The sequence below is a fragment of the Dendronephthya gigantea genome, unplaced genomic scaffold, assembly GCF_004324835.1.
Source record: "Dendronephthya gigantea isolate DGI-Jeju-01 unplaced genomic scaffold, DenGig_1.0 000100F, whole genome shotgun sequence".
Lineage (NCBI taxonomy): Eukaryota > Metazoa > Cnidaria > Anthozoa > Malacalcyonacea > Nephtheidae > Dendronephthya > Dendronephthya gigantea.
Window position 1 is genome coordinate 449,541 of NW_021163110.1, and position 24,401 is coordinate 473,941.

At 36.9% G+C, this 24,401-nt stretch overlaps 2 protein-coding genes across 2 annotated transcripts; one reads left to right on the forward strand and one right to left on the reverse strand.

Moving 5' to 3' along the window:
• Positions 1-717: 717 nt before the first annotated feature.
• Positions 718-2,305, forward strand: LOC114534415 (type II iodothyronine deiodinase-like). Its single transcript, XM_028555859.1, has 3 exons — positions 718-1,109; positions 1,492-1,877; positions 2,016-2,305. The coding sequence occupies exons 1-3, from the start codon at positions 1,010-1,012 to the stop codon at positions 2,295-2,297; spliced, it is 768 nt and encodes a 255-aa protein (XP_028411660.1). The 5' UTR covers positions 718-1,009; the 3' UTR covers positions 2,298-2,305.
• A 45-nt stretch (positions 2,306-2,350) lies between these two features.
• Positions 2,351-22,869, reverse strand: LOC114534416. The gene is made up of 6 exons (XM_028555860.1): positions 22,747-22,869; positions 14,678-14,736; positions 5,116-5,227; positions 4,324-4,451; positions 4,030-4,203; positions 2,351-3,624 (listed from the first exon to the last, which is right to left on the reverse strand). Exons 1-6 carry the CDS (start codon positions 22,770-22,772, stop codon positions 3,452-3,454), a joined length of 672 nt encoding a protein of 223 aa, XP_028411661.1. The 5' UTR covers positions 22,773-22,869; the 3' UTR covers positions 2,351-3,451.
• Positions 22,870-24,401: the final 1,532 nt, after the last annotated feature.

The window sequence follows — 24,401 nt, forward strand, 5'->3', positions numbered from 1 at the left end:
ACAGTCTAATGTAGTAATAACATAATATTTTCATTCATTAGACATGTTGAGCGTATGCATGAAAAGTTGACAACCAAATCACACGCGTTGTCATGGTGACAATAAAAGGGCGCATCGTAACTTGCGGTACACTCGCTTTATACTCGGGTTTGTTAAACCGTCATTTTTGGGAAAGTTTAATGACATAGATTCAGAATGTGGCAATGAAAACGATAAGCTCCAAAAATAAAACCGATCCATGCATTGTTGTATATGCATCATTGGTAAAGGATACGAAATGTCAGTGGGAGAAAGAACTATGTATGGCATTCAAAATTAGAATGCAAGGAGAGACCATCCCACATCGTAAGAGCGAGAATATAGTTTGAGACGCAAGTTCATTTCCGTCCACGCGAAATGCTTCATCGTAAGCGGCCTAATGAAAATCGGCGAACAAACCGAGTTTCCTAATGCTAACATACTGACCGGACAAATGGAAACTGAAAACTGGATAACTCGTTGTTCTTAAGCTTCTTATTGCTAGAAATACTGAAACTGAACTCCGAATCCTAACTTTACAATGCATGTATGCATGATTTTAGAGTCTATATTACCTGCAATTAGATTGCGATTCTGTCTGCGGTAGTCATGCCATGACCATAAACAAGTTTTACGAGCGTGATTAACACTGTTATATATACGTCATTTGTACTGATGGCTATTCATCAATACCTTGTTTTGCTTTATTGTGTTCAACTTAACACGAAAATCCAAACAACATGCATGTTTCTTATCCTTTAATTCACTCCGTAGAAGAGTTCAAAAATACTTTGAACCTTAAAAATTTCTCCGACGACAACACCCTTCAATATTCTTTGCATATTATTCCTTTACCGGACAAATAAGGAGCGGAAACGAGGTGCCGTGATTGCGCGCTTTAGGAATGAAAAGAAATGCAAATTGAGACTGGATCACTAACATTTAAACATTACTCTCTGACCATGTTTACCACATTCTGAGGGAGAAAGTCATGGAGTACAAAAGTATGTACATGCTTGCTGTGAAATGTTGGGTTACTTTGGAAATTACATTGATCTTTGGCGTCTGTGCTATTTTCTATTATATTCCAGGTGAGATGAAATACTAACTTTACATTTTTCAATTCAACTCGCATAGATTACGGTTAAAAAACATAATTTTTCACTCTGTTTTGTATACAGTTAATTGACATAAGGTAATTCGTGCGTTCTAGATACATCTACAAAATTTTAGCGATAAAGAGTACATTTTAGCGAAAATTTTAGTGTAAATAGGCGCGTTGCAAACGTCTCGACAAACACAGACGTGAGTGACGATATACTTGATCAAAATAGCAGTAGTCTGCACGTCTGTACTATAAAATACAATAGCACCGATCTGGCCGTTTTCACCGTATAAAAGAAAGGACCCCTAAAATATAGTTAATATAAAGAATGGTGCAAATGATCATTTGAATCTCTTTGCCCGAAACAGGTTTAAGTTTTGTTCTTGAGCTTGGCATGAGCAAGGTAACAGGAATAAAGATGCCTAAAAGAAACTATTGGGAAACTTTCCTTGGATGGGAAATGTATAAATCTGTTTGGAAATCGAGATTGGTCGACATTATGAAACAAGCACGGAATGGAGGCGAAGCACAAAATGTCCCACTTGTAACAGCAGATGGTAAAAAGTGCGTCCGACTGCTCGACCTGTTGCAGGTTGACAGGGCATTAGTGGTGTATTTCGGTAGCTGTAGTTGTCCCGTGTTCATGAATAAGCTGAATGCATTTGGCGAGCTGGCACAAGATTACTCCGATATCGTAGATTTTGTTGTAGTTTACATCGAAGAAGCACATCCCGAGGATGGATGGTCATTCAAGGTTTGAAACAAAACGTTTTTTCTACATTCTGCACATAAAAAGTAGCAGATTAACATGCAGAGCATAAAAGTAACAGATTAACTAAGTTAAATCCATATTGCATTGAGATAAACTAAAGCAAATTATTTATCCTTTTAGAACAACTTTATTAATGTACGAAAGCATCGAAATCAAGAAGAAAGATGTCTTGCTGCACAGAAATTACAAGAGCTTAATCTCCCGTGTCGAATATTAGTCGACACAATGGAGGACAATGCAAATGTCGCTTACGGTGCTTTGCCAGAAAGGCTTTATGCGATTGAAGAAGGAAAAGTAGCCTATGTTGGCGGACAGGGACCATTGAATTCGTCAATGAAGGCCGCTAGAGCCTGGCTGGAAGAATATAGAGAGAAGAACACGTTCAGAAGATGGACACTTTAAACCTCGTTACTTCCATTGTGCCAACGACATGTAGCTATTATAAAAATATTATATTCTTTGAACCCAGGGCCTTATATTTGACAAACATGCTTGGTTAAAAAACTGTCAATATAGGAAAATTATAATGAGGTTCTAATCTTTGAATGGCTATCTTACTTGTGCAAAACCTAGTTATGAAAAAAAAAAAGGGGATTCTGAGACATTTAACACGTTTAATTGTTCGACGTGCACTGAAGTACGTGTATAAAAACCTCTTAATTGACAATATAACATATCCTGATACTCTAATACTCGAAAAACGCATTGATTCATTTTATTATAACAAATATACAATGGCATACAACTAAAATAGTTTACACTGATTTTAAACTCTTTATATATATAGAGAGAGAGAAATCCTATAGTGATGAGAGTTAGCTTAACCGCACGACATGCAATCTTTAAATCAAAGAAATAATCCGTATGGATAAACCGGTGAGATGAAAAAACGAGTCAAAGCTAACACTTGTATTCGAGCTAACAGCTAACACCTGCATCACTCTCTGGGCGTGACGCAGAAATCGCAGTTCATTCGAGAAAAATACCCAAAGGTATGGTTACGAGATGGTAGAATCATCCAGTGATACGTTTTGCATGTGTGTGAACGTAATCTCAGAATGTCACTGTGTCTATGACTTTTCCACAGGATACAACGAAGGAACTACGTTTGAAGGTGGTTGTTTAAAATCCGTTTAGCTTAATGAACGGTTAAGTTTGAAATGAAAAATAGAATGCATTTCTTAAACTAAAAAGAATTGTGCAAATCCAGTCCATACGTTAGCTAATCGGCATAAAGTGTTCACTTTGGGGCTGATCGCCGATGTAAAGCTAAAGCTAATGGCTTTAAAACCCTTAAACAAAAAACCTTATCGACAATAGTAACTACCAGTTGCAGTCATTAACATTTCCAGTGCATTTGAAAAACACGTTACGTCTTCAGCTAAAATGCCATATGGTACAGTCATTTACATTGCTTGTAAGAACGTTTAACTTAAAATAATTGAAATCCCCCCCCCCCATGCGGTACATCACACATTTTTGTGCGTGTAATCTGTCCTGCTATACGGTTAAAATCACTATATATTTACACACTATAAATATAATTATTGTACCTTCTAATGAGAAACGGGCACTTTACTGTGCAACGGTTTGACTTTCATATATCGTGATAGACCAACACGCAATGGAGGCCCAGGCTTTTTTATTTGAACACCGCCAAGACCAAGAGATCGAAGATTAATATTTCCTGCCGGGATTTTCACTGACGGGGCAACAGACTGCCCTTTTTCTGTCAATAGAAGGTATAACGACTAAATTTATGTACAACTCACTTTAGGGCAAATGATGTGCCAAGCATATGCATGGGTTGATTTCATGACTGTATAAAGTACATGACTGTATAAAGTTTCAGAGGTTCTTGAAAAGTTATACCGCATCATAATCCAGAATTTAGCAAATCCGGTGCAGGAATCAACAATGGCGTTCATTTTAAACAATAAGTTGTTAGTGAGAGTTTTTTAAACCATTTAAATATTTGAAAATCACTCGCTACCACAAAGGGCCGACTACATGACACTGTTCGGTTTCTTTTTTCAGTAATCTGGCAACCCTGCTCGCTACAAAATGAGCCCACCCGCGCGTAAAAACACATGAAATTTAGCGATGGAATGAAAAAAAGATTAATAATCCATACCGGTTAGTTTTTTGTTGTCTCCAATAGTTTGTGCCTTCTCCAGCTTGCTGCGTTTCGAAGCGGGTGTTCTTCTCCCTTCATCTTCGCTATAATCACTGCCTTGTTTCTCGTCATAATTTTCACCTGCACCTTCTTGTATGGTAGTCTTCTGCCTAGGTTCATTATCTCTAAATGCTAAACAATTTTTGCTTAATATCATCAGCTATGTATTACCTTGTCAAATTAGATTTTATTAGAGCTCATCATCGATTTTTTTTAACTTTAAATGAATATAGTGCATGGTGCAATACAAACCTTCTGATTTAGATGCATTATCTTCCCCATCAACATTTTTTTCTTCATCGATCGAAGTTGGGTTGGAAAGAGAAATTCGAATAGCCTTATCTATATCTCTTTTATACAGTTTTTCCTCAACAGAAAGTCTATATAAAAAAGGCAACGAAAATTCGAAGTTTTGACGATGGGAAACTAGATACGGCATACTGGAATTAGTAAAACTGCATTTGACACCGAAATATTGTAATGTATTCTCCGTATTTTACATATTCTCTGTATTTTACAACATTTTGCCGTCAAACTTTGCAATTGTACTTATTTCAATATGCTCTTTCTCAGAATATATACCTTACATCACCAGGCAAAGAGTCAAACCTCGTACCCATCCCCAAGGTAATTTCGCTCTGTTATATCATGCAGGGGCAAGAGATTGGCAAAGAGTTAGCCTAACATGAAGTTATCCATTGATTGCTTAAACTTTAATTTCGATTCTCAGTCAGATGTCGCATTTTATTTTAAATGTATTTTAAATCGGTATTTCGTACAGTAGTTACAAAGTCAAAGCAATAATTGAAATGGGGGCGAAGTGTTTTTGCCAAAGTGACAGACGAAAAAATCAGTATTTTAAAGAAAATGCCTAAAACAACGAAAGAAGCTAAGGTAAAAACTACGTTGTCAAACGGTGGTTACCTTTATTTCGCATAATCTGAGATTCCCTAAACTGGCCGAACAACTTTATTTTATAATCGCACTACGGGTATATATATAATGGAGAAAATCGTGTTATATTTCCATTTTTTAATGCTAAACCTTTTTAATGGTGTTTTCCTTTCAACCTTTCCAGATTTCCTAGCATCCTTTGTGATAACTTGATTACTTTTGATTTTCTTCGGCCGTGGTTCAAATTCATTTTCAAAGTCGTCTACGAAATTATAAAAAAATGTTAATAGGGCTATTGCAGAACATTACGAATATCAGTACGAATATTAAAATTCTATTTCTTGTGATTTTACAATAAATATCATTATAACAGTCAGAAAAAAATAAAAACACACTTTGCTACTCGTCCCCAAAACCGTTATTGTAATAGCAGTTTAGGGGCAGTGTATATAATTTGTCCAGAGAAAATTCTAATCATCACAGATCAAAGTGATAAAAGATGACATGATTAGTCGTGTACAATAATTATGCTTTAAGATGTGGCGGTTCGAAATAGTTTGATCTCTTCATCGTTGTTTGATTATTGCATCATTTTTCACGGTTAAGAAATATCCAAATATCCAAAGAAAAGGAATATCCACAGCTATCAGAAAAGAGCTATCAGACGTAAAATAGAAAAACGAATCGCAAGCGCTATCAACAAAAACAAATTTGTTGCGAAAAACGGGATATTGTTTTTCTGACAGGAATGCCGGGAAGGCTATCACGAAAGGAACTAGTACGAATAGACGAAAAAATGCGAAGATTTCTAAAGTATCACTAATCTGAATCTTTATACAAAAACGATTTTCAACTACAAAGGAAAGCCCGCTCAGCTGAATATATCTCTGGAGCATTCGCCAGACTGGTTGCAAGGGAAACTATTAGCGGTGGTTAAATTCCTGGATAAAAAGGGTTTCAAGTTTAAGCCCGTTTTCCACCAGGCGAATTTATAAGACTGGACGAATTCGAGCACGATTTGGTGAAAGCTGAAATTGATATGATATATTGTTGTCGCTTCTCTTAATAAAAGCAAAGAGTGATTGTCCGATGAAGGAAGATATCGAAAGGTTCCAATGCACTGCATGGGTTTGGGGAAGAGTACTGTGTCCGAAATTGTTCGAAGGGTTTGTTCTGTGATATCCATTGTGTTAGGACCCTGATACATCAAGTTGGCCGAAGGAAAATTTACAATCCTGGTCAAAACATTGACAACACTCAGTGTTAATTGCCACTACAGTCAGTAGTCACGGAATATATTTCAAAATTCTCCCCCTTTCCCCCACAAATCAATGTTGGGTGATGTGTCAGAACTCATTCAAGTATTTAGCATGGACTCAACATTGATTAGGGGGGCGAGGGGGAAAATCGAGACAGAAATGTTGATGTTTGGCCTAAAAAACTACAAATCATTTTGAGTGTAGTCAATGGTTTGGGCCAGGATTGTAGAAGCAGTAAAGAAGTGTTATGAAAAACACGGGTTTCCACAATGCCTAGGGGCGATTGATTGGAACACATGTGTTCATAAAACAGCCTCGAGAAAACCCAACCGATTATCTTAACAGAAAGAACCGATACTTTACCAACATTCAAGCTTTATATGTGACTACAAGTAATGTTTTACTGACGTAGTGATAAGGTGGCCTGGTAGTGTCCATGATGCTAGAATGTTTTTCAATTCTGGTCTCAACAAGATGCTACAAAATGACACAATATCTCTTTTATATGCCATCCTTGTGCCAGACACTGCACCAGTAGTGCCCGTTTGCATTTGGGAGATCCACCCACTTCTGTCATGTGTATTGAAGGAATATCCAGGAGGTGGAAATACTGCCAAAGAGCAATTTTTTGGTTATCAGCTAAGTTCTGCAAGAATTGTGATTGAATGTACTTTCGGGAGGTTGAAAGGCAGATTTGGTGCACTTCGTAGAGATATGGAAATCAATATTGATGAATTTTCGCATGTGATACATGCATGCTTTATTTTACACAAATTTTGTGAAATGAATAAAAATCTATTGGCAGTCTGGTGCAAGTATATGTTGACAATGGCATGCAGTATGAAAGAGAACTTCAACCAACAGCAAGCTCATCAGCAAGAGAGCAAAGCACTGAAGCTCAAAGCAAGGCAATATGAAACTCATTTGAGTTTTTTTACTAGTGACTGTTAATTATTGGCCAAGAGTTGGGACACAGAATTCAATATTTGTTGTATATTTTTGAAGTTTAACAATTTGGTATGACTAGTAAATCTGATATTAGGTTTATTTTATTCAATAATTAAGTGAGTTTTACAGAGGTTTTTATTGTGTAATGAAGGAAATTTGGGGGCTTTAATAGGATCTAAAGATCACAAATACCAGCATTGCAAAGAAAAGTTCAAGGATGGAGACGCGATATAACAGCCCTTTCGGAAAAAAAAAACCAGCACACGCCCCTTATATCGCCCTTACGAAAGCATATCAATGCAAATTTACATATTTCATGCAAATAATTAAGGATTTTGAAGAGTACGTAGAACCGATACATGAAGCCCTTAATGAGATTTTTCAGGAAAAACCGTTTTCGGATGAGTCGTGTGAGCTTGTGAGCCTAACACCAGCCCAAGGCGGTCTAGGCGCACCAAATTTGAAGTTTAAAGCCCCACAGCAATACGCAGCTTCAAAGTTATTCACGAAGCAAACATACAGATTCAATTATGCCAAAGTGACAAAAGAGAAGTCTCAATCCGGAGTATGGGTGGCGTAAACACATCTCTATATCCTCGATGTATTATGCTCGATGCAACCGAGAGATAAAGGAGAAAGCTTTTGACTAAATGCTTTATACCGCTAAAGCCAACAGACTCGGAAAGCAGCATGTTGGTTGCTTTTGAAAAAGAAAAGAAAGATATAGAGTTCGGGCGAGATTTTCCCGAGTAAAACGTAAAATAAAGTGACTGAAACCTTACGATTGTTTTGATTACTGGGTTAAATATGTAAAACAAGAACCCGTGTACAATTGTTTAGCTTTTTTGCATCGGACAAATCTGTGCAAATCTTTGTTGCTTCTACAAAGAAGAAAACTAATTAAATATCAAGTCGATAGAAAACAAACCGATACAGAGAAAACGATTTTAAATGAATGAAAATATCAAGTTGTTTGTGCGACTTGACCAAACAGAAATGTTCCGTAATCCGCCAGCGAAACGATATGGTTGTGAGAGGTATTCTCGCATAAAAACTACTTTGATGAACTTCCTTTTCACGTGAGAAACTGGTTTCACGAGGGGAGGTGCAAGAAAATTGTCTTTTGCTCACGTCAATTAAGGCCATACGCAACCTAATTGCCTATTGTCTTGCGCAAGTTAATTACCTCATTTGACTTGTAAAAGTCAATTGCGGCACAGCGAAATTTTTCACAGAGAGTTACATAATACACTTCATTTGAAATGGAAAACTGCTTATCAACCTATTGTCGAAGACGAAGAGGGGGAAGGAACAGGAGACAGACACAAAACCCAACTTTGAAAGCCGGCAGAGAGTCCGCGGTAAGTTTTTGACCCCAAAAGGAAACCATGAGTGAAACACCATCAGCTAAAACAGAGGCAGCCCATGCAGAACGAACCATAAAAATAAAATTGGGGCAGCCCAGAACCAAACACCATCAGCTAAAACTGCGCCGTCATGCATGAAATATAATTTGTCTTTGACAGTAAAGTTGTTCATGAACTAGTCATGAATGTCAGCAATTTTTTCCCGTAAGTCTGAGAGATAGAATTCTCGTAGTGCATGGAGCGATAGAGCAACTGATATTTTAAAACTTTTTTGAAATAATATTTTTCACTCGGATGATCTTGGAAATAAAAAAAATTGACTTGTAAAATTGATTAATGAAATGGTATGTAAAAGACGCCTTCGCGGATAGAAAAACTTTGATTCAAATGGACGGTAAAAAATCTACGATTTTAAGGCTTTTTAGAGTGAAAGGGTAAATGCCAAATGGGTATAGAATTTGTATTGTATAGATTAAGCATGCACGTATTTTGTAAGTTTGCTATATGGATTTTATTAACAAATTTCTGCCACCTCTTTGAATTTATTCGTCAATTTCCTTAAAATTAATTTGATTGCAAAAGAAGTTATTTCAAACTAAATTTAAAGGTGAATCTGGTTTAAAAAGGAATTTAAATTCCGCTAAAAATTGTAGTATTTTTAAAACTATATTTGTATTTGATAGCTCGAGAGTCGACTTAATTGTACTTGATACAGGATTTAACTTACACGACAGGGAAGTAGATCATTCACCAGATATTATGGACAGAGTATAACTATTACATTTGACTGCATGTTGAAAACATATGTTAATACTCCGCGATATACGGGTGTATGGATATCGTAATCAGTAATTGGGGGAGAGAACTTGTAAACCAGGTATCAACACTGTCTTGCATGTAAACTCTTGTTTTAAATACTTTTTTTTCTTTTTTCCTCATGTAGTTTCAGGTAAACAATTAGCTATATGTAAGCTCACCGCATAACAAGTACGTATCAGGCAACAACGACAACCTATATAGAACAAATTCTGCATGTTTTGCTATAGTTCATCTAAAAAGGTTTAGGCATTTTTTATGTATGGTCGTGAGCTAAAACTGCCAATCGAATTGGAGGTTGAAGGAAGTCCTTATTGTAATACTCAAAACTCTGCGCATGCATTAAAGAAATCGAGGTTGGCAGCTCCTAAAATTAAAGAAATCGGTGCACGACTTGGCGATGAAGAACATAGGAACAGCAAAAACGAAATTACAAAAAACACTTGACAAAGGTATGCACGATTATTCAATTATAGGATACTATGTTTGTTCATTATATCATATACCGACCTGCAGACGTGCTTTTGGGGCTCCGTGTTTTGAATTTAAAGTTATCTATATTAATAAAGGCCCATATTATATAATGACATCATTATTAAATAACCTATGCTTTGGTTGCAGTGGTGTCTACGAGTCTTTAAAACGTTTTGTGGGCGAAGATGTTAATCTATAGACAGCGTTTGGGAGCTGCCTGGAGGCGACCAGAAGGTAATCTAAATCGGGATTAAGTGGAGAAAGAATAAGAGTATATTAGCTACATCTTAAAGGAACAGAGGCAGGTATTATTATGAAACTCCTTTGCACTATGCTTTGTCAAAGTCTCGGCGTAACCGTCGCTGAAAAGAACCATGAATTCGATGCAGGTTTTTTAGAAGGTCGTGTAAGAAACGTTATCATGCAATTCTGATATTGAAGGGCTTATGGCGGGGTAAGGTATCAACACCGAAGTTATTCGTGCTTTATGTGATTCACTTGTTCATATTACTGAAGTTCTTGCAAGTCTTCAAATATTAATAAAAGCCAAAAAACGTGGAGAAGTCGCTCAATTGTATTCAAAATGGCACTGTCATTGCCGAGGGAGAGACAATCGATATAGATAACTACCGCGGCGAAACAACTAAAGTCAATAATGCGTGCAATTCAAGTCAACTTAACACAAACGGGGCCCGCTTTCCAGGATATCATTGCATATAAGTTGAAAACCCTCAAAAATCTGGTTCCTTGCCCCTTTCAACGCAAAAGAGGCTTATGCCTTGAGGACTCTCAGTGCGATTTCCTTCATACCCAACTTTGAACCTAACAACTTTGAACCTAACAAGGAAATTTCTTGATCTGTGTCCTTCTTCAACCAACTTCCAAAAATCCATAAAGCATTCCAAGTTCCAGAACCTTAAAACGGTCATGTCGACTTTCAAAAAACAACACTTTCTCCATGCAGAGCCTTGTCCAGAATTAACTGGTTACATTTATAAATACAGCGCCAATGCAGTTGAAACAAAACTTGTTTCCTGAGTTTTCATGTACGAAATCTCCACTACGATATGTTAAACATCACTCCATGGACAAACCTTGAATAATAAAGATGCCGACATTAAAGATGCTATAAAAAGACGACAACGTGCGTGGGTTATTTTTGTAGTTACACCTATACTTTTGTAGAAAGACTAGAAATTGGCAGGGCTTGTCGATCATTTTACTCATTTCTTCGTCACTTGTTTGGAATGATATTAAGCGTCTGGTTGGATTATCAAATAAGCAACAATTCACTAGTATCCACAATAATGATCGGATCCTCACGGGCTGAGCACGTCGCCAAATTGTTCTGCAATGTTGGCATACATGTAGATGTTCCTCCATTGAACTTTACTTCCGTCAATGTGACCTCAGCCCGCAAAGTCCCTGGACCTGATGAAATACACTACTGGCTGTTCAAATCTAACGCTAACACTCTTTCCTCTCCAGAAGCATCAATCAATATTCGATGCTTTAATTCCTGAAGTCAAAGTTTCTCCTGTGTGGAATCGGCCAATGTTTTACCGATTCTAATGAAAAATACCGCTAAGGTCGCAGACGATGATCTCCGACCAATTTCACAAACCGCAACAATCGGTAAAACCTCAAAAGTCTTCGCTTTCAAGTTGTTATTTTATCAGATCTATGTTAATCGCTAACAATACGGAAACATGAAGAAGGATTGAAAAGGGGGGAGATGGATACGGGATACCCGATGGCTTGGTTCTTAATTGCGGACGTTGGAAAAGGAAGGCTTAAATTGTTGAATCAAGCATATAGAAAACACCTGGCAAAAATGATCAAGGGGATTTCCGTCTCAAAAAGTAAAACCAAAGGAATCCCGAAAAAGATGACAAAAAGAAAGGGCAAAAAATGGATGAAGAAAAATCATTTCAGGTGTAGAAGGTGTGTGTGTTCACGACTCATTTGACTTTCCTAACAGTGAAGTATTTAATAGTACACTATATATTGTATTCCGAAAAAAGAATATTAATGCAACTGTCTTCTTACGTCGTGTACTTCAGTTGACCAGAATAGCGACGAGTGGGTCAAGGCTGTTCGTCTGAAGAAGTTATCGAACTGATCTTTCCAAAAAGTATGCTGAACGGTAGGATGATAAACGCAGCACAGAAGTTAATAAAGAAAAAGTTTCCACTCGTCAGTGGCTTCCAGGATCCTCTGCTTTCACAACTATCATCGTTGCACCATAGTGACAGGATTCAGATCGATAACACTGGGAAATGTCACTGACACTGGATTACGTTGTCATGTACTGGAGGGAAGCCAGTAAGTGTCTGCGCGATAACCTGTACGACGACTAAACGGAATCAAGCGACATGCAATTACTGCAATGCTATCATATCAGCATCGTGAAGGCAGGTGCGCCAGTTTCACATTGAAATGGCTTCATTTCAGAGCAGAAAGGATCTGCGAATTGTGGTTTGTATGTTATTGCAAGTTTAGCAAGTGCAAATACCCACTTTAATTGAACTGTGCCGTTTTATCAGAAGACAATGAGAACATTTGATCAACTGCTTTAAGAAAGAAGAAATATCGTCCTTCCCACCTAACAATTAAGAACGTAAATGTTCCTTGTCTACAAGTGCAGAAATTGGCAGCAAATGATAATGATATGCCCATGATCGTTTTGATCAAGAAGAAAATTATGGAAACCCATAATTCAAAGTACGAAAGTAAAGAAAAACAACAGTTGATGATTATTACATGCTTATACTTGATCCGCGATATTAAAAAATTTAGATGGTATACTAGTATATAGCCATTTGCAAAAACTAAGAAATAAAGATCCTTTTTAGAATTTCATTGAATCAGCGCCACTTTTGTTACTAAAAATAGACCGATTTCTTCACTAAGAAATCGTCCTCAGTGAGCTTATAATGCCGCATGGATGATGCCCAACGAAACGACTTCATGTACAGTTTGCCAACGATGTTCTAAAGACGAACAACAACGTGAACAACCAAACACCTCGTAGTACATTGAAAAAATGAAATGGCATAATACACTAGAATCCCTATGTATAAGATTGATGGCGATAACGATCCGTTACTTTGGTGGAAGTGCCAGGCTAAGTGCTACTGTACTAGGCTATCTCAGCCAGCAGTACGCCTTCAGAAAGACTGTTTAGCAAAGCCAGTCAGGTTGTAAGCTCGCAGACAACACAGCTGACGCCTGAGAAGGTGACATGCATCTTTTTAGCTTGTAGATGATATATTACAGAGTTGCAAATTATGTTGAAATCAAGATACCAACGATCTTACAATTACAGCTGTGTTAGATTTCTAAAATATTTTCTACGTTTTTTGGTGAATAGCGGAGAAAATATCGATATTTTTTTGGATATATCGATCGTAACAAGCAGCGTGCATTGGTTGTAAAAAGGCGGCTGTAGTGGGAGGAAATAACGGGGGAAATGCTGTTAATAAAAACTGATTATGTTTGTCAGTAGCCAGAGTGCTGCGATATGGTGCGGCGTGATCTTTGCGACATATGGTGCCATCATTGACGTAAAGATGGATCACATTTTACTTATATGTATATGATGAACTCTATTAGATTGCAAGATATAGTACTTACTGTAATGGCCGAAAAGAAACTTAAAATCACGGAGGACATTGAATTTAGCCTGTCTAATCGAGTTTTTTGGGCTTTGTTGGTTGAACTTAAAAGAGTCGGCATTGGAAAAGTTAACCATCAAGAAATCACAAACGAAAATTTGCAGAAGTTATACATTCATACTTTGACATGACATCACCAAAAGGACTACAATACAAATGTCTCTGACGTTCTTTTTTATCTTGTAAAACGACGAAGAGAAAACTTACGAGAACAAACAAAAGAAATATTCCCATGTCGGAGTCCATAAATCAAAATCTAGTATCAGGAGCTATTCCCGTCGACTGTCAGAGGAAAAGCAGAGGGAAATCGCGAATAACCTTGGCCAAGCATGCGGAATGCCTTCTCTTAATTACTCTCACGAAGAAACATCTGCCGGCAATTCATTACAGCTCATAAACAGCCAATAAGACGAAGTACCACAATATCAAGTTCTCCACTGCCATTTTTGCCGGGATCTCCGGTCCTCCATGCATGCTTCCCAAACGAACTTGCGATAGAAAACGTGACATTTGGCTCAGGGGCGTTTAACAACTGTAATGTTACATTTAATTTTACTTACAAATGAACCTTCATCTGCGTTTTATTAAAATTTTGCAGTTGCGTACATCATTGTGTTAGTTACGTTCAGTATTAATTAAAATTGAAAGTCAAATTAAAAATCAAATTAAAAGTTTTCTCTCCGATTTTGGCTACGTTTGTTGCGTATTTTCACCCGTTATTTCTTTTGAAACTTGCAATATAATAAAAGATTAATTGACTGATCTCCTCGGGACACGTCATATTTTGTGGACCCTCGACCACCATGTTTCCGCGGTGTCGGCTCCACAGAACATGTTTCCCTCCGGATCAGTCATATGAGTCTTAATTATGGCCCATCCGAGAAACCTATGGTAATAGGCCAACAACCGTGAGAAGTGGTACAGCTTTTGATGCGATGGCTGATTTCAGCTATAGCATAGATCAGCTATCTACTATCATTTAGCTATCTACATATAATTACTCTGAGATAAAGGATTGAAAAAGAGACAAAGTTTGTAAAAATAATGCATGTAAACAAAGTGTACCAGTAAGTTTCATAGTTCTTAATTCTTGCATAAACATTACTAATAATATAACCACTTATTGTAAATTTGAAAATAGTAAATGCGTAGTATAATATTTCACACATACCCTCACTTTCATAATTTGAGTTACTAGTACTGTCAGTATAGTTGACATCCTTCTTGGCTCTAATAAACAATTGAAAATACATAATATATACATCGGTTACATTTGTAAAATGTAATTGTCATATCATGATTCCACTGTAATTAATATCCTCCAATATTACAGTTTCAACTGTATACGCGCTTCTGCAACTGGGTATTCTCAATTTCGAGAAAAAATCACCACAAACATGCAAAAAATCTTATCTGTTGGACTTTAGCTGGGTTAAAATTCCCCCGATAATTACCTCGCGAATAAAATGATTGTTAAATATCAGTGTAATGAGAGGTTAAAACTACGTATTACCCATTAAACTATTTCACTGGATTTAACTTGTAAAAATAGGTTACAATAACGTACAGTATTGAGATATACAGTAGTTAGGTTATATGCTCTAGTCGCAAGCTGTATAGTAATGTCTTATTTTCCGTTCTTGCAATGCTGTGGTATGACGCGTAGCTAGTTTACATGAGATTGGGAAATAAATTGAAAATCAGGCTTGGTTACCTAGTAGTTTACAATTGCTGCGCCATATGATTATGGCATAGTAATCACATACATTATTAGTGACCTAGTTACATTATAATTTCTGTTAGTAACATTAGTGAGAGAACCAAGTGAGGCGATCTCTCTCTCTTTCGTTTTGTGTTAGCCTTAAAATACAGACGTTGATATTTGCTTCTCGTTTGAGTCCTTTCGTTCATACTGGCGCTGCGCATATACTATGTTAGAAATAGTATATATAACATAAGTAATGCATGAATACCATATAAGGTCAAGCATGTTAATCATTCAGTAGAGTCACGTGATACTGTTCTTAGACTCTAATATTGTTGTGTTCGCACGAGGCTTTTGTATTTCATATATTTTGTTCTTATTAAATGTTTCATTATGGGTTAGTTTGTATTCTTTCGTTCGATAATTTCAACAGGTTATGGGCCCAGGATGCTAAGGTCCACTTTGGCGATTCGAACGAATGTTTTATATATGATTTAAAACGAGTATTTTATTGAGCCGCATTTCAAGCGGATAATATGGCTGATATGGCGATGAATTCGACGTTGAAGTTCGCGAAATTAAATGGTACGTTATGTACGTGGTCGTTTAATATGCGTTTACATCTGGAAAGCCTTGATCTGTTTTCGCATGCAGATGGTACGGCCGTAGCTCCGGAGGACGATGGGGCATTACGAACATTTAATTCTGGTGCGAAGAAGGCGTGGAGCCATATCTGTTTAGCCATTGAGCCCGCACAGCAAATACACGTGAGGGATACGAAAACCGCGAAACAAGCATGGGATGCTTTGAAAAATCAGTTTGCGCGTGAGTCCTTGTTGCAAACGGTGAGGCTACGACAACAATATTATTCTTGTTATTATCGCTCTGGTGATAATATGTTAGAGCACATCAGTCGCTTACGATCACTGCATGACCAACTGAGAGAGATGGGGGTGGACATCGATGAAAAGGAACTGGCAATGACACTACTTGCTAGCTTGCCTGAAGAGTTCAAACCATTGATAACCGCTCTGGATGCTGTTGGTGATGAACGTGTGTCGTATGAAAAGGTGAAGAATATGCTTTTGAATGATATGGATCGTAGCAAAGATGCAAAAAGATCGGAGGATGCTTTTTCTGCTAAACGAGACAAGCGTAGAAACCAACGACATGGTAATGTATTTCGTGGTAAGTGCCATAATTGCCATGAGATTGGACATTTTGCACGTGATTGCCCGAAACGAGATAAATTACATTATTCGAAGGGAGGTGATTCGAAAGGAAAAGAATCTAAGGAAAGAGATCCAAGGAAATCGGCTCGTCGTGCTGAACATGGTGATCATGATAATATTAATGAGGATGAAGCATTGCTTACTTCCAGCTCAAATAATAAATCGGGATGGATCATTCACTCTGGGGCAACGCAGCACATGACATACGAGAAGGGCAGATTGTCGGATTATGTCGAGTTCAAGGAACCGTGTACTGTTAATCTGGGAGACAATCGTACCATATTCGCATATGGGAAAGGAACTTATCGCATGGTTGCTGACGTTGATGATCATGAACAGGGCATAAGTTTACGTGATGTTTTGTACCTACCCGATTTGGAGAAAAACTTACTGTCAGTTAGAGCGATGGTAAAGTTAGGTGCTACTGTTCAATTTGACAACGAGAAATGTGAGATCAGACGAAACTCGAAGTTATTAGCCATCGGTGAATTATGTGGAAAGCTTTACATGCTAAAAATTGTGATGGATGAGTGTGTTAATGTTGCTAAAGAAGATTCGGACATGTATCTTTGGCACTGTCGGTTTGGTCATTTGGGAATGAAGAACATTTCAAAATTGACAAAGAATGATATGGTCCAGGGAATGGACAATGCCAAAGATGGGGGAGAACGTTCAACATGTGAATCGTGTATTATGGGAAGACAACATCGCGCACCCTATCCAAAAGGCATACCCTATCGAGCAACTGAACCCTTTGAAATCGTGCACAGTGACATATGTGGTCCAATGCATGTTGATTCACTTGGAAAATCACGGTATTTTGTCACTTTAATTGATGATTATTCCAGATATACAAGTGTATTTCATCAAACGTAAGGACGAAGTACTAGGAAAGTTCAAAGAGTATGTGAACTATGCACGCACTTCTGGAAAGAATGTAAAAGTTCTCCGTTCTGATAATGGTGGAGAATATTGTTCGAAAGCCTTTGACATGTTTTTGAAAGAGAATGGTATTGTACACCAAACGTCTGTTCCATATAATCCTGCTCAAAATGGTGTGGCCGAACGTATGAATCGGACTGTTATGGAAACCGCTCGTTCAATGATGTTCCATTCAAAGATGCCATAAGAATTTTGGGCTGAAGCTGTTAGTACTGCAGTGTATGTTCGTAATCGTAGTCCTACTAGTTCATTGGAGAAACATTTGACACCGTTTGAATGTTTTTTCAATTGTAAACCAGATGTCTCGAATATGAGAGTATTTGGATGCATAGCATTTGCACATATTCCTCAGGATCTACGAAAGAAGTTAGAAGAGAAGTCTCGAAAATGTGTGTTCATGGGATATCCTGAAGGGACAAAAGGTTACAAATTATACGACTTATTCCAGAAGTCTTTTATACGAAGTCGAGATGTGATATTTGATGAAAAGAAATTCCATGACTTCAACTGTGAACATTCATCAAAACCGAGTTCTGAGTTCTTCTATCCAGGAGAAGATGTTCGAACTGAACCACCTATCATTCCAGTTGATGCTGTAAATGACGAAATTCCTGATAATGAAGATAATTAACACGTTAATATTGAAAATAACATTCCTGTTGATGAACACCACAACAATCCAGTGGGAGCAAATTATGAGGATAATTTCATGCGAGAAGTTGAGAATTTAAATCCGCAAAGACAGCGAAGACCTCCAGCAAGATTCGATGAAGAACTGTACATGACCGATAGTCTTACAACTGATATAGATGAACCAGTGGGCATACAAGAAGCGTGGAGTGGAGAACACTCGAATGATTGGAAAAAGGCAACAAACTGTGAGTATGAGTCACTCATTATTAATGATACTTGGGAACTTGTTCCACCTCCTGAGGGAAAGAACATTGTCGGTAGTCGCTGGGTTTTTAAGATAAAACATGGCGCCGATGGTTCTGTCGACAAATTTAAATCTAGGTTGGTAGCGCAAGGTTATTCACAGTCAGAAGGGGTTGACTTTGAAGAAGTCTTTTCACCTGTGGTTCGTTTTACATCCATCAGATCGTTACTAGCTGTAGCAAACGTATGCGACTGGGAGGTGCATCAGATGGACGTTAAGACCGCGTTCTTACAAGGGGACCTAGATGAGGAAATATATATGAAGCAACCGGAGGGTTATGTCAATCAAGAACACCCGGATTACGTATGCAAGCTGAATAAAAGTATTTATGGCTTAAAGCAAGCTGCAAGATGTTGAAACTTTGCGATAGACACTTTTCTGAGATCAAACGGGTACAGAAAGTGCAGTTCAGATCCATGCATATATATTAAGTCAGTCAAGCGTGGAGATGGAAAGATTGATTTTGTGATCCTTGCTCTCTATGTGGATGACATCCTGTGGTTTTCCAACAACATTCAGATGTTAAAGAAAGAAAAAGCAGCTCTCGCCAAAAGATTTAAGGTTGACGATATGGGGGAAGTTAGTTTTGTTCTTGGAATGTCCGTGAAACGAGATCGTAAGACAAGAACAATGTCTATTAGTCAGCCGAGATACTTAGAAGGAGTCCTGAAAAGATTCCAGATGGAGAATTGTAAACCTGTTTCCACACCCTTGGAACCTGGAAGAAAGTTCGAATCACTATCTGAAAGTGATACACCAGTTGATACTCAACGATACCAGATGGTGATTGGTTGTTTAACGTATGCAACTACTGCAACTAGACCGGATTTGGCAGCAGCAGTTGGTATTCTGTCAAAATTTATGTCTCGTCCAGGAAAAGAGCACTGGCAAGGAGTAAAAAGAATATTACGTTATGTAAAAGGGACAGTGAATTATGGTCTTGTATTTACTGCAAGTAGTGATAAGCCTGTGTTATCTGGATATTCGGATGCAGATTGGGCTGGTGATCAAGAAACACGACGTTCAACATCGGGGTATGTTACCTGCATTCAAAGTAACATTGTTAGTTGGCGTAGCAAGCGACAAGGTTCTGTTGCAAGATCAACAACTGAGGCAGAATATATAGCTTTAAGTGATGCATGTCAAGAAATCGTTTGGCTTCGAAGATTATTAGCTGATATTGGTCTTAAACAAGATGCTCCAACAACAATCTTTGAGGACAATCAAGGGGCAATACAATTGTCGAAAAATCCAAGGTTTCACAACCGTACGAAACATATTGACATTTCATTCCATTTCATTAGAGAACAAGTAGATCGTAATGTAGTATGTGTTGAGTATTGTTCGACTAATAACATGTTGGCTGATATAATGACGAAAGGTATAGCTAGAAACACTTTTGAGCGATTCAGAGACATATTAGGTATTAAAAACATTGAATAGGGAAGACAATCTTAGATATATTGAAGTTAACTTTATTAATATGGTATTATCATTAAGTGGGAGTGTTAGAAATAGTATATATAACATAAGTAATGCATGAATACCATATAAGGTCAAGCATGTTAATCATTCAGTAGAGTCACGTGATACTGTTCTTAGACTCTGATTTGTTGTTCGCACGAGGCTTTTGTATTTCATATATTTTGTTCTTATTAAATGTTTCATTATGGGTTAGTTTGTATTCTTTCGTTCGATAATTTCAACATACTAGAGGTTCACATGTGGATTAAAGATGGAAAATAAGGCAAAATATGAATTATCAATTTTCGCGTATTTTTGAGAGTCGTCAGCTTCAATTCTTCAACTGTTTCATATTTTTTAAACAAAATCTAAACGTTCTACGAGTAAACTAAATATCCGTGATGAAAGTTGATAAAAAATCATGGTCTATCCCCTCTAAAATGCGACACGAGTCGATCTGCTAAATTCGTGTTGGATGTATTTTTCAGTTTGCCCACATGCTGCATATAATTTACATGGTTTTAATTATTAATTTTATATCTTTACCAGAGAAGGACTAGCAATTTGACTCCAGGTGACCTCTAGATTCTCTGTAATTTGCAGTATCATTATAAACATGATCTAAATCATGATCTGTTATCGTACAGAATACGGTTAAGAATATGAAGACGAAGAAATGATATGAATGCGAAGAAATGACACGACACGATCATGACATTAATGACATGATCATTAATATGTTATAAACCTGTTGCAATAGATGTTCCTGTCACTGGGAAGAGTGAGGATAGAATAATAACTAAAATTACTAAAGGGATAAATTTAATGAGAATGACGATATCAATGCTCGCAACTTCGGGAACGTGAATCGCAAGGATGAATCATATAAAATTTCATAAGTACTGTATGTAGGATAATATTATATTAAAGATAACTAACTAGATTTACTCGAGGAAAACCTCCTAAAAGATTTGTTGAGGAAGACCTTCTGCATAATTGGTTGAAAAGTGCAATGGGATGGAAAAGTGCAATGGTGAATAATACTTGGGGCTTGGTAACTCCAACTGGGAATAAGGAATGTCTTTGGCAGCAATTAAGTGAGAAAACAAGCATTACAAGGTGAAGTCTTAAGACAAATGCTGATGGAAAAGAAATTCATCATGGAAGACGTTTTTGTCCCTGCATCTTGCTACAACTCAACTAGATCATTGCTAGCAGTTGATGTGTGCAATTGGAAAATCCACTAGTGATGGATGTGAAAACATTCATATATTCATGTGTTTACATCAATTCTTTTGTACACACCCAATATTAGCAACATTTGTTTCCTCACTACAATTGTAATATACATGTACATACTACATAGAGGATCCTTTCCATAAATGTAGCCAAGTTGAAGACAGATTCATGAATGACATTGTGGCTGCTGATAATTTTGGAACCTCTCAATGAAGATGTGCAGCTCACTCACAAAACCTTGTCTCAACACCTGATGCTGCTGTTGCAGAAATAGATAATCAGTACAAAAGGCTTCGTCCTTCTAAGAAAGCCCCCTGCAAATAATTAAACCACCTCGCTCAAGAGGTGGAATTCAGTTTTTAACAATGTTCAGTGGTTAAATAAAATTAACAATGTAGCTGTTGCAGAATCTTAAGCTTTCAACAATATTTGTCAAACATCTGACATGTAAGTACATACGTACTATTTTAACATTTTAAAACAAAAAAATGTAATATCATGATGTAATATCCCTACTGTATAATAACAAAAAAATACTAATGCGTATAAAGGTAGCTATATTTTAATATAATTATAGTTAGTAATATGTCTCATATCAACATATCCAAAAGCCAGTTTTATTAAGATAAACATTAAATTTATTCATAAAGTGGAAATGTTAAGAAGTGGTATATAATATTACTCCATATAATATAAGTTAGAATGTTTTCTATGAAGTGATCACACTCTAAGATTGTGAGTCCAAAGGATAGCCCTAATTTTATTTATGTATGCCAACATACTGTAATTAGAAACAAGTACTTATTACCTGCTGCACTTATATTAATTAAATACGGATACTTTATGGATATACAGTTTTGGATTTATAATCAATAGCAATTTCAATAATTTACATACTTGTATTACTATTTGAGAGTGAAAATTTGAAAATTGCAATATGAGAGTAATCTTGAACATTGTCTTTTAAGCTTTAAAAACAGCAATTGTTTCTTAAAACTATGAAACCTAATTCCTCAATGAAGGCAATGCCTATCAAAAACTCAATGGCAAGGCTGAATTTAATCAAATTAGAATTCATGACAAATCATGTGATTTGATTCTTTAAAACCTGGGGTGTTGCTTATCTCTTGGAATTCTATTGAATGAGACAATTTGTGAGGTAGGCAGAAGAATTTTTAAGCATATTTCAGCATTTACTATAGGCACTCATATTATGGCCCTGGGCACAGGTCATTTATATTACCCTGTGTGTATTAAAAACAATCAAGATGGCATTGATTGCCATGGTGCATTCTAGGTTAATTGTACACAAACACCAATGATGATACACAGATTTTTAGTTTTTTACTATAAGTAAATTATATCACACAAATTTGTAACCCCCCGGAATGAAGTCTGGATTGATGGCATTACAGGGGGATTTTATCACTAGTAAGCTATATAATGTATATACACACTATATAAAGTATATAATCTTACAGACTTGGCAATGGTAAGTCTCTTTAAATTGTGATACAGTGACCATTAGCATTGCTGAATGCACGATGTTAATGTTCCATCTATGTAATGTTATTAAAGTCTTACAGACTCCTACATAATTTCTCAATGATGGACACACTGAAATTCTATGCAGAACTTAACCCTACCATATAAAGTCAAAATCGCTGCGATATCTATGCGCGCGATGTTAGTTTATACACAAAATGATTCAATTATCGTACCTGTAAGACTTTCGCTTCGTAGGCATAATGTAATCCCATTTATGGCAAGTTTAGTTGTTCAATCACAAATGACTAAATCAAAGCTCTCGTTCATGATGTCAGTGTTCATGATGCAGCAAAATCATTGAGCCCCAATTCATCTTTCCCGCGACAATTTTTTCGCGCTTTAAAAATTTGCAGATGTTTGTCACTGAGCTATAAGATGATTCTGGAGTGTCTTTCTGAAGTGAATTCACGTTTACTTTCAGCTATGGTAGGCGAAATAGTGCAATATTCAACGTCTGTTCAAATTCAACAAACAATTATCACATTCAGCAATTTCAACATTTATGTTAAAAAAGTGCATTCATAATCAAACAGACGTAATAACCATTCAGCAAAATTTTATCATAGTTCACATTCACATTCAAGAGTTACAACATAATATATTCAACAAAGTTCATTCATTAATTAAGAAATTTTATTCTCGTTCAAGAAATATTGTTCTGAACAATTTTAAAATTACTTTTAACAAATTCCAGAATGTTTTGCTTCTGTCCTGCATGCAGCATGCAATTACAGTCGCGGCAATAGAAGCGTTCCGAAAAATATTGAGCAACTCATTTGCTAAAATTCATCAATTGGCTTACGGAGTTCATCAAAAATTTTATTAAGAAAATCACTAAACTGCAGACACTGCCGCTATGAATTTCAAACGGCGGTAGACGTTTGATCATTCCAAATTCAAATTCGGTTATGAAGTCATGTGATCAAATCGGTTCATTTCCATCGTTTTAGTCACATGACTTCACGATTTCTAATTCTAATTAACACACCCTAAAATCATTTCGCCATTTTGCAACTTTATTTGTCCATCTTTCTTGCGTTCTAAACATGTCTCTGGTTCAGCTTAAAATAATTTATACATATTATTCAACTGAGAAAAAGGACCACACCGCTCTTCATTTCTGAAAAGGAGCTATTACAAGACGATTTTCAGACGTTTAAGAACAGATTGATGACAGAGGTGCCACATTTGGCTAAATCTTCGTGCAATCGCTCGAAAGCTTCCCCCAAAAAAACCCGTTGCCACATCTCCACCTTCCGATAAAATTGTGTCCACAATTACAGAGCGTAAGTCCTTGTCTAAGGCCTTTCCTTGGTCATATGTTCGTCCAAATGTATTCATTTTTGTACAGTGTTGCACGGTAAGATTCGCGCGTGAATTAAAATTAGAAAAACAGTCAACAATAACACGAAGTCATGTGACTAAAACGATGAACAGATTTGATCACATGACTTAACCGAATTTGAATTTGGAATGATCAAACGTCTACCGCCTGAAACTCATAGCGGCAATGTCTGCAGTTCAGTGATTTTCGTAATAGGAAATTCTTTGAAAATCTCCTAACTTCCGGTCTCGAATTGACTAATCATATGCGATTGACTTAAAGAGGCATAAGGAAAATAATATCGACAAACACAGAAACTGGACCGTTGGAGCCCAAATTTCATTTCATCGACATTCCATCGAGGGCAGGTTTCTTAAGGCTGCTTTCCAGTTCTGCGTTTTTCTACGTGCGTGCACGCACGTTTTACGTACGTGGTCTCCGCAAGCGTAAACGCGTGAGTTGATCGGTGTTCAACTTTTACGCGAATGTTCCAGACATGCAAGC